The sequence below is a fragment of the Lithobates pipiens genome, unplaced genomic scaffold (assembly GCF_037356315.1).
Source record: "Lithobates pipiens isolate NorthernLeopardFrog02 unplaced genomic scaffold, aLitPip1_a1.2 Scaffold_3, whole genome shotgun sequence".
Lineage (NCBI taxonomy): Eukaryota > Metazoa > Chordata > Amphibia > Anura > Ranidae > Lithobates > Lithobates pipiens.
The window spans coordinates 206,355,984-206,370,518 of record NW_027507790.1 but is presented as its reverse complement, the minus strand read 5'-3'; the positions used below and the strand labels follow the sequence as shown (position 1 = coordinate 206,370,518).

Here is a 14,535-nt window from a genome sequence, read left to right as displayed (position 1 = left end):
GCCTAGAGAATGTACATCTTTTTACATTGCAATACATCTGTTGTTGCGATATTTTTATCTTGATGAAAACAGCCTATACAGTGACAGTATGAGATCAAAATATGGCCACAACAGATGTATTGCAATGTAAAAAGATGTACATTCTCTAGGCTATATGGGCATGGAACACAGCCGCCAGAGTAACTTCCAATACAAAGTGAAGATGAATTATCTGTTATATAACACACATGTATTACCAGTGGAAAGATTTTCATGAGATTGTCGAAAAGGGGCGGAGCATGATTGGCCTTGAAATGATGCCCCCCCCCCTTGGAAAAAAAGTTCTGCTGACACCCATGGGCAGGGACGTTATATTTCCTTCACAGCGCACTGGATAACTCTCCTGGCAGGAAAGGATACAGGAAAGAGTTGTGTCTGCCACCATGCCTCCAAAAAGCTGGTGGTGATTCTGCCACATCTGTCTGCTCCACCCCATTTTCTTCTTCCTCTATGGCCTCTTTTGCTGAATTGTCCTCTGAAACAGCAGTGCTCCCTAAGCGGTCAAGGGGCTATGCAAGCAATCAGGCTAAAAGATGCCATGCGGTGCTTCAGTTGGTCTGTCTAGAGGCAGAGATTCTGTCAGCTCTGCAGGGGCTGGCTCAGAGGTGGTTGACACCAGGGCAGCTTGAGCCAGGAATGGTTGTATGTGACAGTGGCACCAACCTTCTCTCTGCCCTCTGACAGGGACACTTGATACATGCTCCAAGCTTGGTGCAACGTTTCTTGACCAGGTACTCAGGCTTACTAGATCTTCTGAGGCAGGCCAGAAAAGTCTAGGCATTTCAAGTGGTCATAAAATGCCAGTGCTCGGCTGGTTGACATTCAATGGGAATTCATCCTGCCTAGCAACCACCCCATTTGTGACATGCCCACCAGGTGGAACTCAACATTGGCAATGCTGCAGCGGTTGCCCACACAGCAGAGGGCCATCAATGTGTATGTGTGCGAGTGTGGCACCAGAACAGGCTCAGAGGAGCTTGGCTTCTTTTCGCCATGCCAGTCGCTATTTATAAAGGATGCATGCACTGTCCTGTCACAATTTGAGGAGGCAAAAAGGATGGTGAGCAATGACAATGCATGCAACAGTTACACTATCCCTCTAGTCTTCTGGCTGGAGCACACGCTTAGTGGAATCTTAGACAGGGCTCTTGAGGCAGAACAGAAGACTTCCTTTCCACTCAAGGCCCCCCTTTTTTTTACAGCAAACTTTACTACCAATTTAATGGAGGTAGTATTACTGCTACTAATGAAGGACTTCCAGTACAACTGGAGGTTTGATGCAGGGTTGGGAAAACAGGTAATTTAATTCGCAATGCACAAACAGCTAGAGTTTGGGGCCAAACTTGCATTGCCCTGAACCCTACTTGAAAGGTTTATTCTGAATGACATTAACTGTTCCATACTTACTCTGCATACATCTTTCTTTCCACTTGCATCAAAGGTGCACATCATATTGTTTGTGATCTTTGTGCCAGATTTCCATTTTGCAGCACATTTCTTTCTGCTTATTGCTGTAAGACTGACTTCCATCAGCTTGTCTGCTGGTTGCACGATACCCTTCTTGGTTGTACCCCACCCTGCTGTGTCACACACAGTCCCATCTTTGACATCATCAAATTTATCTGGTAATGGCAGAATCTTCACAGCTTTGTTTAGCTTTGCTTTTCCAGACAGCTGAAAGATTTAAAAAAAAAAAAATTTTTTTAGCTCAAATAATCCCCTCTGACTGGAAAATTAGCTTGAGAAGCAAACAAATCATATTTAGAGATGCAAACAAATGTGGATAGGGAAATAACTTAAAATAACAAAATACATAAAAATAAAAAATATGCTGGAGGCCCCCCTTCTCAGAAGAAGAGGCACAGGAAGTCATTAAGAACCTCAAATCAGGTTCTGCTCCAGGCCCTGATGGTCTCCCTAACCCCTATTACAAGACATTTACCACCACCCTGACTCCACATTTGACAAAAGTTTTTAACGTAAAGACACAGGGAACCCCACTTGATCCTCACCTAAACATAGCATACATTGCAGTAATACCGAAACTGGATAAAAACCCAGAAGTCAGTAATTATAGACCCATCTCACTCATCAATAGCGACTTAAAAATCCTTACCAAACTCCTTGCAAATCGTCTAGCTTCCTTCATTAACCGATATGTTCATAAGGATCAAGTGGGGTTCTGTTACTATGTGCTACCGTATGTCCACTTGGATGGTGGGGCTTGAACCTGCACTCACTGTACAGGCGCCGTTCATCTTTGGAGCTTTTCGGAATCTTTGTCCTCTCTACTGTGCAAGCGCTGCTCCTGCGCAGTACGGGGCGGACACTATCCGATGGCTGGACAGTTTTTGTCAGAACACCGGTATACATGTCTATTCTGCACAAGGTACGGACAAGTCCTGTGGGATCCATGCCTGGTTCATTTTAATGAACGTGAGCTTGTCCAAATTGGCTCTGAACAGGCGGCTGTGCTTGTCTGTGATAACGCCCCCCTGCCGTGCTAAATACACGTTCAGATAATACACTGGCTGCAGGGAAGGCCAGCACCTCCAATGCGTAAAGGGCAAGCTCAGGCCATGTGCCCAATTTGGAGACCCAGAAGTTGAAGGGGGCAGACCCGTCATTTAGTACGTGTATGCGTGTGCACACGTTCGCTCAACCCTAGAGATGAACAGGAAGATTTATCTTGGCAAAATTTGGGATGTTTTGCCATAATTTCACTATAGAGAAGACAAATTCATAAGATTGCATTTGGTTTTAAATAGATCACATGAGCTGCAACCCCAACCTTTATGAAAGAAAAATAAAACACATTAAACAGTGCCCAGTAACACTTTTACTTAAATGTTTCAAAATGTATTTTGCGCTATACTTTTAAACCAACACAAAAGAAAACTGTGTACAAATCAAAAAACACATACAGTGCCACAGTACAAATACCAGTGACAAAATTACATGAACTGAAGTGCACATCCAGTGTAAATGTTTCATGAAAAACACTTCCAGATGTGTGAACTTCAGTGTTCCACCACTCACACATTCAAACTTCTTTCCAGAAGCACATGACCCCTACAAGCTAAGGTCATGAGCACATATGGATACTATAGAACAGTGGTCTCCAAACTGCAGCCCTGGGGCCTGATGTGGCCCTTTGCTTGCCTCCAGAGCCGATCCGCCCTATACGCTCACTACGCAAGCTGTGGGGGGCCCCGTCGCTGTGGCCCCCCCACCAGAACGGATCGGCTCTGCTCCCGGAGCTCCAATCTGCTCGGACGATCCCCAGCAGCAGCAATCCCAGATGGCCTCTGTCCTCCTCATCCTCCCCTCCCCCGGGGGGGGGGCCCTGATGGAGGAGGGTGGGGCCCCTCTCACCTGTCACTCAGCCACCCACTGGGATTTCAGGGGTTATACCGGGATGATGCCCGTAGCTGCAGGCATCATCCTGGTAGCATTGATTAGAGTGGGCAATTGGCTTTCCAGGGATAACAACCGATGAGGCTAAAAGCCGCTCGGCTGTCATCCTGGAGGAGCGTGAGGAGATATATATATATATATATATATATATATATATATATATATATATATATATAAAAAATGTTTGAGGGTTCCATTGTTTGAGGGTTCCAAGTAATTTTTTAGGAAAATATGTGGATTTTAACTTGTAAACACCAAATGTCACAAATAGGCTTAGTAATGACAGGGTTAAAGGAGGGAGGATTGTATTGGGAGCACTGAAGTGTCAGGTGTGACTGTGTGGCAATGACAAATGGTTTACATAACTCATGGCATCACGGGTCAGGTAGAGCAGTGGTCATCAACCCCGTCCTCAGGGCCCACTAACAGGCCAGGTTTTATGTATTACCTTGGGGAGATGCAGACTAGAATACTGCAATCACTGAGCAGATAAGGATATCACCTGTGATGTATTTCAGTTATCTTGCAATCCTGGCCTGTTGGTGGGCCCTGAGGACAGGGTTGATGAGCACTGAGGTAGAGGGCCCCTTAGCAGAATTTTGCTTAGGGCCCCAGGGAGGTCAGGATCGGCACTGCTTGCCTCTACCTGGCACTTGGGGCACTATTCCCTCCACAACTGACACAAATAATGGGGCACCATTCCTCCCACTGACACCAGTGGTGGGGCACTATTCCTCCCACAGACACCAATGATGGGCAGTGTTAAGAGAGTAGGAGCCATCAACATTAAAAGTTGTAAACTGCAAATGCTGGAGTAAGAATTTTAACTTTAACTAAAATTAACCTAAGAATTTTACTTTGAATGTTTGTTTTATTGTGCTCAATGTGTTAAATGAGTTGTAAAGTCTCAGGGTTTTTCACCTTAATGCATTCTATGCATCCATTGGCTCCCGCTAAATAATATGCACTGTACTAATGGCACTGCCAGGGAAGGGGTTAACATGGGGGGTGATCAAAGGGTTAAGTGTGCTCCTAGGGAGTGCTTTCTAACTGTGGGGGGAATGCTGTGACTGGAGAAAGACAGAGATCCAGGTTTCTGCTTAGCAGAAACACAAGATCTCCATCTTCCTCTCTCACAGAATGGTGGTGTGCCTTCTTTACATAGACAGACCGCCATTATGCCTCTCCTATGAACGATTGGCGGGTCCTGGCTGCCATTGTGGATGCCGGACCCGCTGGTGGCGCGTGCACTCCCTAGACTCACTGCACAAAATCATGTACCTGTATGTGATTCCGCATAGGAGGGCCACCCTGCCGCAGTATATCTGCATGGGGCGGTCCTTAAGTAGTTAAAGTGTGTGCATTGGCAAAATAAACATAACAAAAAATATTTGGTACATTCCTCCCTTAGATACACAATTTCTCATGTATTGTCTTTAGAAATACTGCAATTACAGAAAACTGGTTGATCCTGCTAGAAATCCAGTGAGCTCATAATCTGATGTGCACTAATTCCTCTGCAGTGCTAAAATCCCAAGCAGCATTGTTCAGTTCTCATTTGTGGACTACAGAACACCTCCCCCTATGTTATAGAGATGAGGAGAAGGGTAAGTGTTCAATATTCTTAAAGAAGTACAGCCAAAGCTAATTTGGCTGTACTTCTAGTGTGGCGCACAGGAGTGCGCGGTCCATTCTGTACTCTTGTGACCCGTTTTCACCAGACAGTGGGCTAAAGCTTGCTATTGGCTGATGTCACAGAGCTGGCCCAGGTTCGGGAAAGATTGCAACCATATGGTCTTTGATCTGCCCACATGCCTGGACTGGCACCCGGCTCAGGCTCTCGGTGAGCTGCGGAGAGCCTGAGCCGCCTGCTCCCACCCCCTCCACAGTCCAGTGCTCCAGTGAGAAAGGAGGGAGCAGACCCTAGAGCCAGTGACTAAACAGTCACCAGCTCATGCTCGGGGAGCTGTGAGAACCGAGTGATCGGTGGTGTTTGATTGGTTGGTTCTCAGTGTTAGAGCCAGCAGGGGCAGATTCAGCATCAAACCAATGCTGCATCCTCTTAAGTATGATTCTGAAAAAAACTAAATTCCCATACTTCTCTTTTAAAGAATATGTTACCCCACCATTTCATATTCCTGATGTGTGCCTATTGTACCATGTACTTGTGTTAAAAAGTATCCTGTTTTCTTTGTATTGCTTCCTTTGTGTGAAATACGTGGTGTTCCTGCCAGTCCCCCTATTTTCCTATTTCAAACTGCCCATGCTAGGCATGAGAGCACATCCCAATGTAGTCAGTTTTCTGGTTGTGCTGGGAGCACAGCCTGCCTGTCCTCTAATGGCCAAAACTTGTGCTAACAGGCCTCCCTGCACAGCAATACAACGGGAAGATCAGTGTCCTGCTGTTTTTCCACCTCGATGCAGCTGAGAACAGAGGTTATGTGATCACTTATGAAAAAAGAAAGAAAGGTATTCATAGTGTTTTTTTCATATATCCACAAATGGTCAGCCTTTCATTTTGATTTTAAATTAGATGGGTTATTTTACAAGGTAAGAGTTGTCATGTACTTTAATATACTTTCTGTCCTAGGTGACAACATTATTCCTCCATAGATACAGGACAAACATAATGCAGCCACAACATCCAAGTACTGGAAAACTGCAATATATTTTGGTCTTTTTTTGGGTTTAAATACACTTTGATTTTTATTATTTACCTGATGTTCTTACCTGTACAATCTCAAAGTCATTATTCAATGTTCTCGAATTAAAGTCCCTTTTTTTGCTCCTTAAGTACTTGAATGTCTGTACATATTTATTTACTACTGTCCTTGAGTGGACACCCAGTTTGATTGTAGTTGAAGAATTGCTAAAAATTAAAAATTAGCAAAACAATTGGTTTATCTACCATAAATGTATATGCAAACCCAAGCTGGACAACATTTAATATTAATTCCATAAAATACTGCTTTCCAGTCATACCGGGATCATGGTTGAGGCTACAACCACAATTGCAGTATAATTTTTTTTATTTTTATTTTTTTAAATGGTACTTCTCCTTCATGTAAACATACTCTGCCTATACTGGGCTCTCCTAAGTGATCGGGAAGCCCAGTAACAATGCGGCCAGCAGCATCCAGTTCAGGACTCACAGTGAGGAGAAACTGAAATTGCTCCTCCCATTGTGTGATGTCAGATCCTGAAAGCGATGACTATTTTGTACCGTATTTATCGGCGTATAACACACACCCCAAGTTTAGGAGGGCATATTAAGGAAAAAAAAAACTTACATTTAAATGCCCATCAATGCAGCCTTATCAGTGTCCATCTGCAACCTTGTCGATCATTTCAGCCTTGTCAGTGTCATATGCAGCCTTGTCCACCATTTCAGCCTTCTCCACCAATGCAGCCATTTCGGTTTTATTTGCCTCTTTTTTTTTTTTAAATGCCACCGCCGAGATACAGAGCCAGATGTCCTGTGTATCTTGGCGGTGCACGCTTGTTCTCGGCCGCCTTGGGCTCTTCTCGGCTGAAGCTGGCCGGAAGCCACCGAGAAGAGCTGAAGGCGCCCGAAAGCTGCCGAAAGCTGCCGAGAATGGCCAAAAGCCACCAAGAATGCCCGAAGGTGGCTGAAGGCCACAGAGAAGAGCCGAAGGCGGCTGAAAGCCGCCCAGAGGCTCGGAACTGTGGGGGATCGGCGTATAACAGGCACCCGCAATTTTCCCCTGCTTTTAAGGGGAAAAAAGTGCGTGTTATACGCCGATAAATACGGTAATTTCTGGTTCCCGGCTCTTTGTTTACAGCAGCTGATCAGACCAATCTGTGTCTGATCGGCTGCATTGGAGCCAAAAGGAGAGATGGGGGGTCTAATAAGATACTCCCAAAGAAACTCCACAACTTTTTTTTTTTTTTTTTTTTAGAGCAGAGTGTGTTAGATTTTTTACTGTGCTTTTTTGCTGCATTTACAGAACGCTTCTGAAATGCAAGACCAAGGGGGGGATTTTTTATGTGCAGTTTGCCATGCATTTGGAAATTCACAGATGTGAATGGAGCCTCATTGTTCTTGTGTAAACAAACCAATTTTACTTTCAGGTCTCATTCATACCTAGCATAGTGGGAGCACACTTATTTTGGCTCGTTTTGCCAGTGACAGACATAGGGCATCCCATTGATTTCAATGGGTTGCCCTACATGTGGCAAAGTAGCTTATGGCCCATTTTTGTGTGTTGTGGGTTGCACTGTGAATTTTATTGCTTTTGTGGCAAAACGTGTGTATGCTTATGTGTTTGGTGTGCCGTAAAACAATTAATAGCACTGAAAGCAAAACTAGTTCATTTTAGGTATAGAAAGGTGGCCATACATTATACTGCCATATTGTACTGACTGTACAATCTCCTTTAGGTTTACCAAAGCTTTACAATAAAAGGACACACCATGTATCCAAGCACTCTGTATCCAATTAGGCCCTTGCACTACATAGTCGATGATAGATTTAAAGGAGATTGTACATCAGATCGTATAGTGTATGGTGAGCTTTACAGAACCAAGGACACACTTCTCCTGTGTGCATTATTACAGCTATCCACTTTGGCTGTTATCTGATTGCTCAGCTCCTGCACACTCTGCCAAATGAACCATCTATGCAAGATGAAATTAAGGTAGGAAAAAAAAATAATAAATAAAATTATGTTTGTGTATTTAGTGAGAACGATGATCTCTAATTACCTTTCAGAAAACCATGCACCTGAGGAGGTGGGTGAGAGGCATCTTCAGAAAGGGGAAGGCAGCAGCAGGGTGTGTGCTAATCAGGTCAGCTGATGAAATCCTCTCTGTCTTAACAATTTTGATGACCTAAGGTCTGTCCTGGACGTAATGGAGAAGATTTTTTATACAACAAGCTGGACACTGAGGTAAGGGCGGTGTAGGTTCAATAGAAAGCTTTTTTATTTAGAAGCACATTAATGCTACACTGGTACATAGGGGAGCTGGAATTTAGAAAAATAAAAAGGTGAATTTATCTTTAATGTGCACATTTAACCAGTCAAGTGACTGAAGACCCGTGGCACCTGTGACCGACAGGACCACTGACACTGTACCACTGGAAGAGGTTGATTGACAAAGTCATAATGTGCATATATGCTGTGCATATTAGCACATTATGACACAAAGGTCCTGGGGGTCCTTATTTTAAAAAAAAAGTTTAATTCTTCTTTAACTGAGCGAGGTCAGCAATGTGCAGTGCTGTCTGGCAGAGTTGTGCAAATCTCAAAACTGGTTGGACTAAATTACAAACTGGGATCTTAAAGGTGCCACCCACAGCTAGCTAAACTGAAATATATGCTTAACATTTTTAAATGTCTTATATGAAATATGTTAAAACACATATAACATATATATAAAATACATATAACAACTATAACCTATTCCCTCCACAATGCTAGATCGGTCACTGCAGCCTCTTCCCCCTGCACACTGATCTAAGATCCTCTGAAGTCATCAAGTCCAATGCATGGGCCATAGCCCTGCATTGGACATAAGGGGGCTGTGGGCCAGTCCACTGCCAAAACAGAATAAAACACTGAAGGAGAGGACCTTTTTGTTTTCCAGGGTTCGGCTTTGAAAAACAATTGAAACAGTTGGCTTTAACCACTTTAATACAGAGCACTTTCACCCCCTTCTTGCCCAGGCCAATTTTCAACGCTGTCGCATTTTGAGGGACAGTTGCGCAGACATGCAACGCTGTAACCAAACAACATTTTTATCATTTTTTTTTAGACTGATAGAGCTTTCTTTTGGTGGTATTTAATCACAACTAGGTTTATTTTTTCCTAAACAAATTTAAAAAGACCAATGTTTTTGAAAATTTATTTTTTCTTAGTTTCTGGTATACAATTTTGTAAATAAGTATTTTTTTCCTCCTTCACTGTAGAGCGTTGAGGAGGCAGCACTGATGAACACTTAGGAGGAGGCACTAATATGCAGCACTGATAGGCATCACTGATGAGCACTGGTGGGCATTACTGTAGGGCAGCCCTCAAATTTTCCCACTCGCCTACTTGCATTGCAAGTGGGAATTAAGGGCTTGCGAGCTGGGCTGCCTGGGAGCGGGGCGGTGGGGGTGATTGCTGCCGGAGGGGGGGGGGTTGATTGGGAACTATTCTCCCAGCTATTGCCCCGGGGGGGGGGGGGGGGGGAGCATGGAGGAAGAAGAGAGCCGTGGGATCACAGAGCAGGATAGCACACTGTTACAGCTTACATTACAATTGTATCTGCTCTGCTCGACACAGCCCCCTGACATGTGCTTGTGATAGACAGAACACCAGTCACAGCCTCACTTGTGTCCACCAGTGAGGCTGCAATGGTGGACACAGGTGAGGCTGCAATGCAATGGTGGACACAGGTGAGGCTGCAATGCAATGGTGGACACAGGTGAGGCTGCAATGCAATGGTGGGCACAGGTGAGGCTGCGTTCAGGGGCACAGGTGAGGTTGCGTTGAGGGGCACAGGTGAGGTTGCGTTCAGGGGCACAGGTGAGGCTGCACTGATAAAGTTGTTGTTAATATTTATTTTTTGTAACTTAATTCTGCATAAAACATTTAAGTGTAATTTCATGGGATAATTTATGAGGGCATGTTTAGGGGCAGAGAAGGGTAGGGGTTGGGTGGGGCACTGGTGGCATATCAACGGGGGGGCGGTGGGGGCAAACTTCCTAGTGAGGAAATCTGCTTATTGGCTCTCCTCTCCTCATGCACTATTTCCACTGTGGTTGGACACAGCTGATCATGTGGTAAGGAGCCTATGTCATAGGCTCTTTTCCGAGATCTGCGATGCAGTGTGTCCAAGGGACACACCACACCATGGATCGCCTCGCTGTGCACCCTGTTCTGAGGGATGTCTTACAAAACAATAAAGCCCCTGTCCGGCTGTCATTCTGCTATAGCTTGGGCGGGAAGGTGTTAATGTGCACAGAGAATCTGATATTTACTTACACTTTACAGTGAGCTGCAGTTAACACCCAGTCAGCTTTTATTAATGTTCCAGCACATTGGTATCCATTTGTATCCAGTAGAGCCATATATGGTCTAGAGTGAGGAGCAGCTTCCTGTCCTCCAATGATTTTACTGCACTCACCTGTACAATAATAGGAACACACAATGAAATAAACAAAAAGCAATGAAAAACATTTTAAATAAATCTATAAGATACATGGGCACTTTAATATGTTACAAAAAAATTCAAAGGTTACCCTGTATTGATAATTCCATGTCAAAACAATGGGCAGACATATCAGCATCTGAACTTATATGCAAATCCCCCTTGTCTTCCTTTAATGTATTTGGCAGCCCTACCGACCAACAGAAAGGTTTGGAAAGTGGTATGGAGGAAACAGTCAAAAGTTGAACTTAGAGAAAGTACTTTTGAAAATATTTTTATTATTTTTGAAATAAAAAATATTTAAAAATGTGTTTGTACTTTTTAAATCAGAAATATATAAAAAATTCTGTAAATGATTATGTTGTATTTTCATTTTTAGTCAGCCGTTTGGCAGATTAGTAGACTGGCTTCTTTACTTAGTTACATAGTAAGGTTGAATAAAGACACCAGTCCATCCAGTTCAACCTGAGTGAGTGTCTACAATTATCCCTATCCCTGTACATTGTGTCTCATTAAGATGCTCATCTATTATATTATTTAAAAGGTACCCATATAGCACTGTTAATTTACACAGTGCTTCACACATACATCACATACTCACATTGGTCCCAACCCTCAAGAAGCCCACAACCCAAGGTCCCCAACTCACATTCATATACTAGGGCCAATTTTGAACAGAAGCCAATTAACCTATTGTTGCCACTTTACAGGTATACTATAGAAACCCCCTAGGCATGATATTTAAAGGATTTTTTTTTTTTTTATTGTTTCACTTTAAGCTTTAAAAAAAAAAAAATCACTGCTCCCGAAAAAAAATAATAATAATAATTGCATTGATATATGTCCCCTGGGGCAGGATCCAGGTCTCCAAACACTTTTTATGACAATAATTGAATAATAATAATAATTATATTTATATTATATTATAATATTATAATTATATTATATAATTATAATTATATTATAATAATAATAATAATAATTGAAGTCTACACGACGTAACGCGTAGGAACCCGGAAGTGACGTCCATATCCGGTCTGCTGCTGTAATATTCGTGCATTGTTTTAAAGCTTCGTTTGTGAGTAGTATTTAGCCTTTTAAATAAACATTACATGTTTTAAATACTACACTATGGCAGCCCTCTTTTGATCTATTTCTTTGAGTGCACCTTATATTACACACAAGGAAGCTGGATGAATCTCTAAGAACCTGCTATATAGCCATCCCTGTGATCGCCCTGGTCTACCTGGTTGCCCTGTACTAATTTCGCTGTTTACCTCACAGCGGTGAGGTAATTGCATTCTATTAGCATCACTTGCACGAACCACCACAGAAGGATTGTTGGCTCAGCACGTTGCACTTTAATTTAGTGTGTTTATTTAGTCACACTATCTGACTATGTATGGGACACTTTAATGTGCTTCACTTTAACCACGCAGATTTGGTTTTCTTTGCATATAATTTTTGTCACTTTTTGGTATAAACAGTTTTTTTTTTTGTTTTCACTGTATCTTTACATTATACCTGCGTTTATGCATTGTTGATGTGTGTAGCATAACATATGCACCTAGCCACTTTGGAGCTATTTTTATATACTTTATAATACATCATGCACTGGATCACTTTTAGCTATATTTATGCACGTTTTGCACTTTTAAATATTGTATAAATAATTTTTCTTCGCATTTATATCTGCACCGTATGAAGCGTTTGTCTATTTAGAAGGTTTAGTTTATTCATTCACTATTGTTTTATATGTATGGTTGGAAATTAGCGCATCACACCTTTAGATCATTTTTTTAATTCACATTAGTGAGAGCAAACTCATATAGTGATTGCTGCTTTTTTCTGGGTTTTTTACTCACTTCTATTTTCCATAGAGCGCAGAAGCCTTTAGATATATATACACTATACCGGGATGATGCCTGCAGTGCCCGTAAATGTAAACGGTGTTCAAATCCCACATGTGAGGTATCGCCGCGATCGTTAGAATGAGAGCAATAATTCTAGCACCAGACCTCCTCTGCAACTCTAACCTGGTAACCGTTAAATCTTTTTAAAGCATCGTCTATGGAGATTTTTAGGTACCATAGTTTGACGCCATTCTGAGTGCACGCAATTTCAAAGCATGACATGTTAGGTATCTATTTACTCGGCGTAACATGAACTGTATGCAAAAAAAAAATTGGGCTAAGTTTTTTTTTAATTCATTAAAATTTCATTTTTTCCCCAAAAATAAGTTTGAAAGACTGCTGCGTAAATAATGTGACATAAAATATTGCAACAATCACCATTTTATTCTCTTGGGTCTGCTAAAATATATATATATATAATGTTTGGGAGTTCCAAGTAATTTTCTAGCAAAAAATACTGATTTTAACTAGTAAGCAACAAATGTCGGAAATAGGCTTAGGCGTTAGAGGGGTTAATGTTTTCACTTCCCTTCCCTGCCTGAGAAGAGAAGTGAATGAAATACGCAGTGAATAGCCATGATGATAGTACAAGTAAGATTTAAACCCATGATCTCACAAGATCAGGGGATCCAATATTCCAGAATGAAAAATACAATATAAAAGTTGACATAATAAGAGTTAAAAAATAAACTTAAAGTTAACAAAAGACCTATGTGAGAGGGAATGCTTATACAGAAAATATTTGTGTTTTTATTTAAATCAAGACATTCCTGTGACATTTGTAACCAAGTAAATTTAGATAAATGCACTCGGGTACAAGTGTCACTGAAATGTCCTGATATAAATTAAAACACAATTATTTATATGTGATAGGAACTATTATCTGTTACTACTTGGCACCTTATTAAACTCACCATTTGTAAGAATCACTGGCAGCTTTTCAATAAACTGCAATAAGAAGTACAGAACATCCTCTCCACTCCTCATTGCAGCTCATTAAACTTCTACACAGTGGAGATAAGTCCCTATTGCAGCGTATTTCAGTTTAAGAAACATACAGTACATCTTAAAGCAATGAACACAAGTGTTTTGAGGATCAGACAATTGGGGAAGGTTAAAGGAGTTAGACCCAACACTGTTGCCAATATATTGTCTTGTTTGTAACTTTAAAACAATGAAGATTCATTATTTCTGATGGATTAATAAAGAGAATAATGCTGCAACAACTTGGTGTTAATATATAAATAAATAATTCACCACTTGTAGAAAGTCATATGCGTCATAAAAAAAAATAACCTCAAATTTAGGAGAATAGAACACATTTTTTTTAAATGAAAGCAATATTTGCTAATAAACTATATAAACATTAAAAAGCAAACATAACTAAGCATTTATGATTAAAAAAATGCCTTTCATTACCTGCATTGATTTTGCTTTTATAGGTCAAACTTACCATTTGGAAGCAGTAGGGAAGCTAACAGAGATGCCAAAATCCAAAAGAGCATCTTGCCTTTGGTTTTTCTAAACAGCGAAGATAGCAACAGGAGTTTTCATCCTACTTATACATACTTACACTGTGGGCTGACACCACCTTAACTGTAGTTTCACTTTTACTAGACACCTAACAAGCCAGTGTGTTAAAGGGCAACACACCTCACTCATGCAAGTACATATGCATATGTAATTTGTCTTTAAAATCAGAATTGCTATATGCAATTACTGTAGAACTATTTATATGTAAAGCCATTACCAACGGACATAAAGACAATGGCAGATCATGACAGTCATACATACTTGTGTAGCGGTACCCCCATAGGGACTTCTGATTGACTCTATACCCCACTGGCTACTCCGACTCTTCAGATCCTCTCTTACCTCTGATACCTCAGGTTCCATCTTGTAGTGCAATGTTACCAATAAAAGTCATACACAGAGCTACTGAACCACTTAAGTAGTTTATGTAATATATTTCTAACAATATGAACTCCGTAGAAAACTCAGATATAACTAA

The 14,535-nt window shown here is 41.5% G+C and overlaps 1 protein-coding gene across 1 annotated transcript in view; it reads right to left on the bottom strand.

The window, feature by feature from the left end:
* The window catches only part of LOC143940922 (granzyme A-like), a 31,860-nt gene extending 17,750 nt beyond the window's left edge, over positions 1-14,110 (bottom strand). The window contains exons 1-4 of the mRNA XM_077462745.1: positions 13,978-14,110; positions 10,446-10,587; positions 6,187-6,325; positions 1,447-1,713 (exon numbers count right to left, since the gene is read on the bottom strand). Coding sequence (XP_077318871.1) covers positions 1,447-1,713; positions 6,187-6,325; positions 10,446-10,587; positions 13,978-14,029 — 600 coding nt within the window. The 5' untranslated portion in view covers positions 14,030-14,110. The remainder of the gene's footprint in view (positions 1-1,446; positions 1,714-6,186; positions 6,326-10,445; positions 10,588-13,977) is intronic.
* Positions 14,111-14,535: the final 425 nt, after the last annotated feature.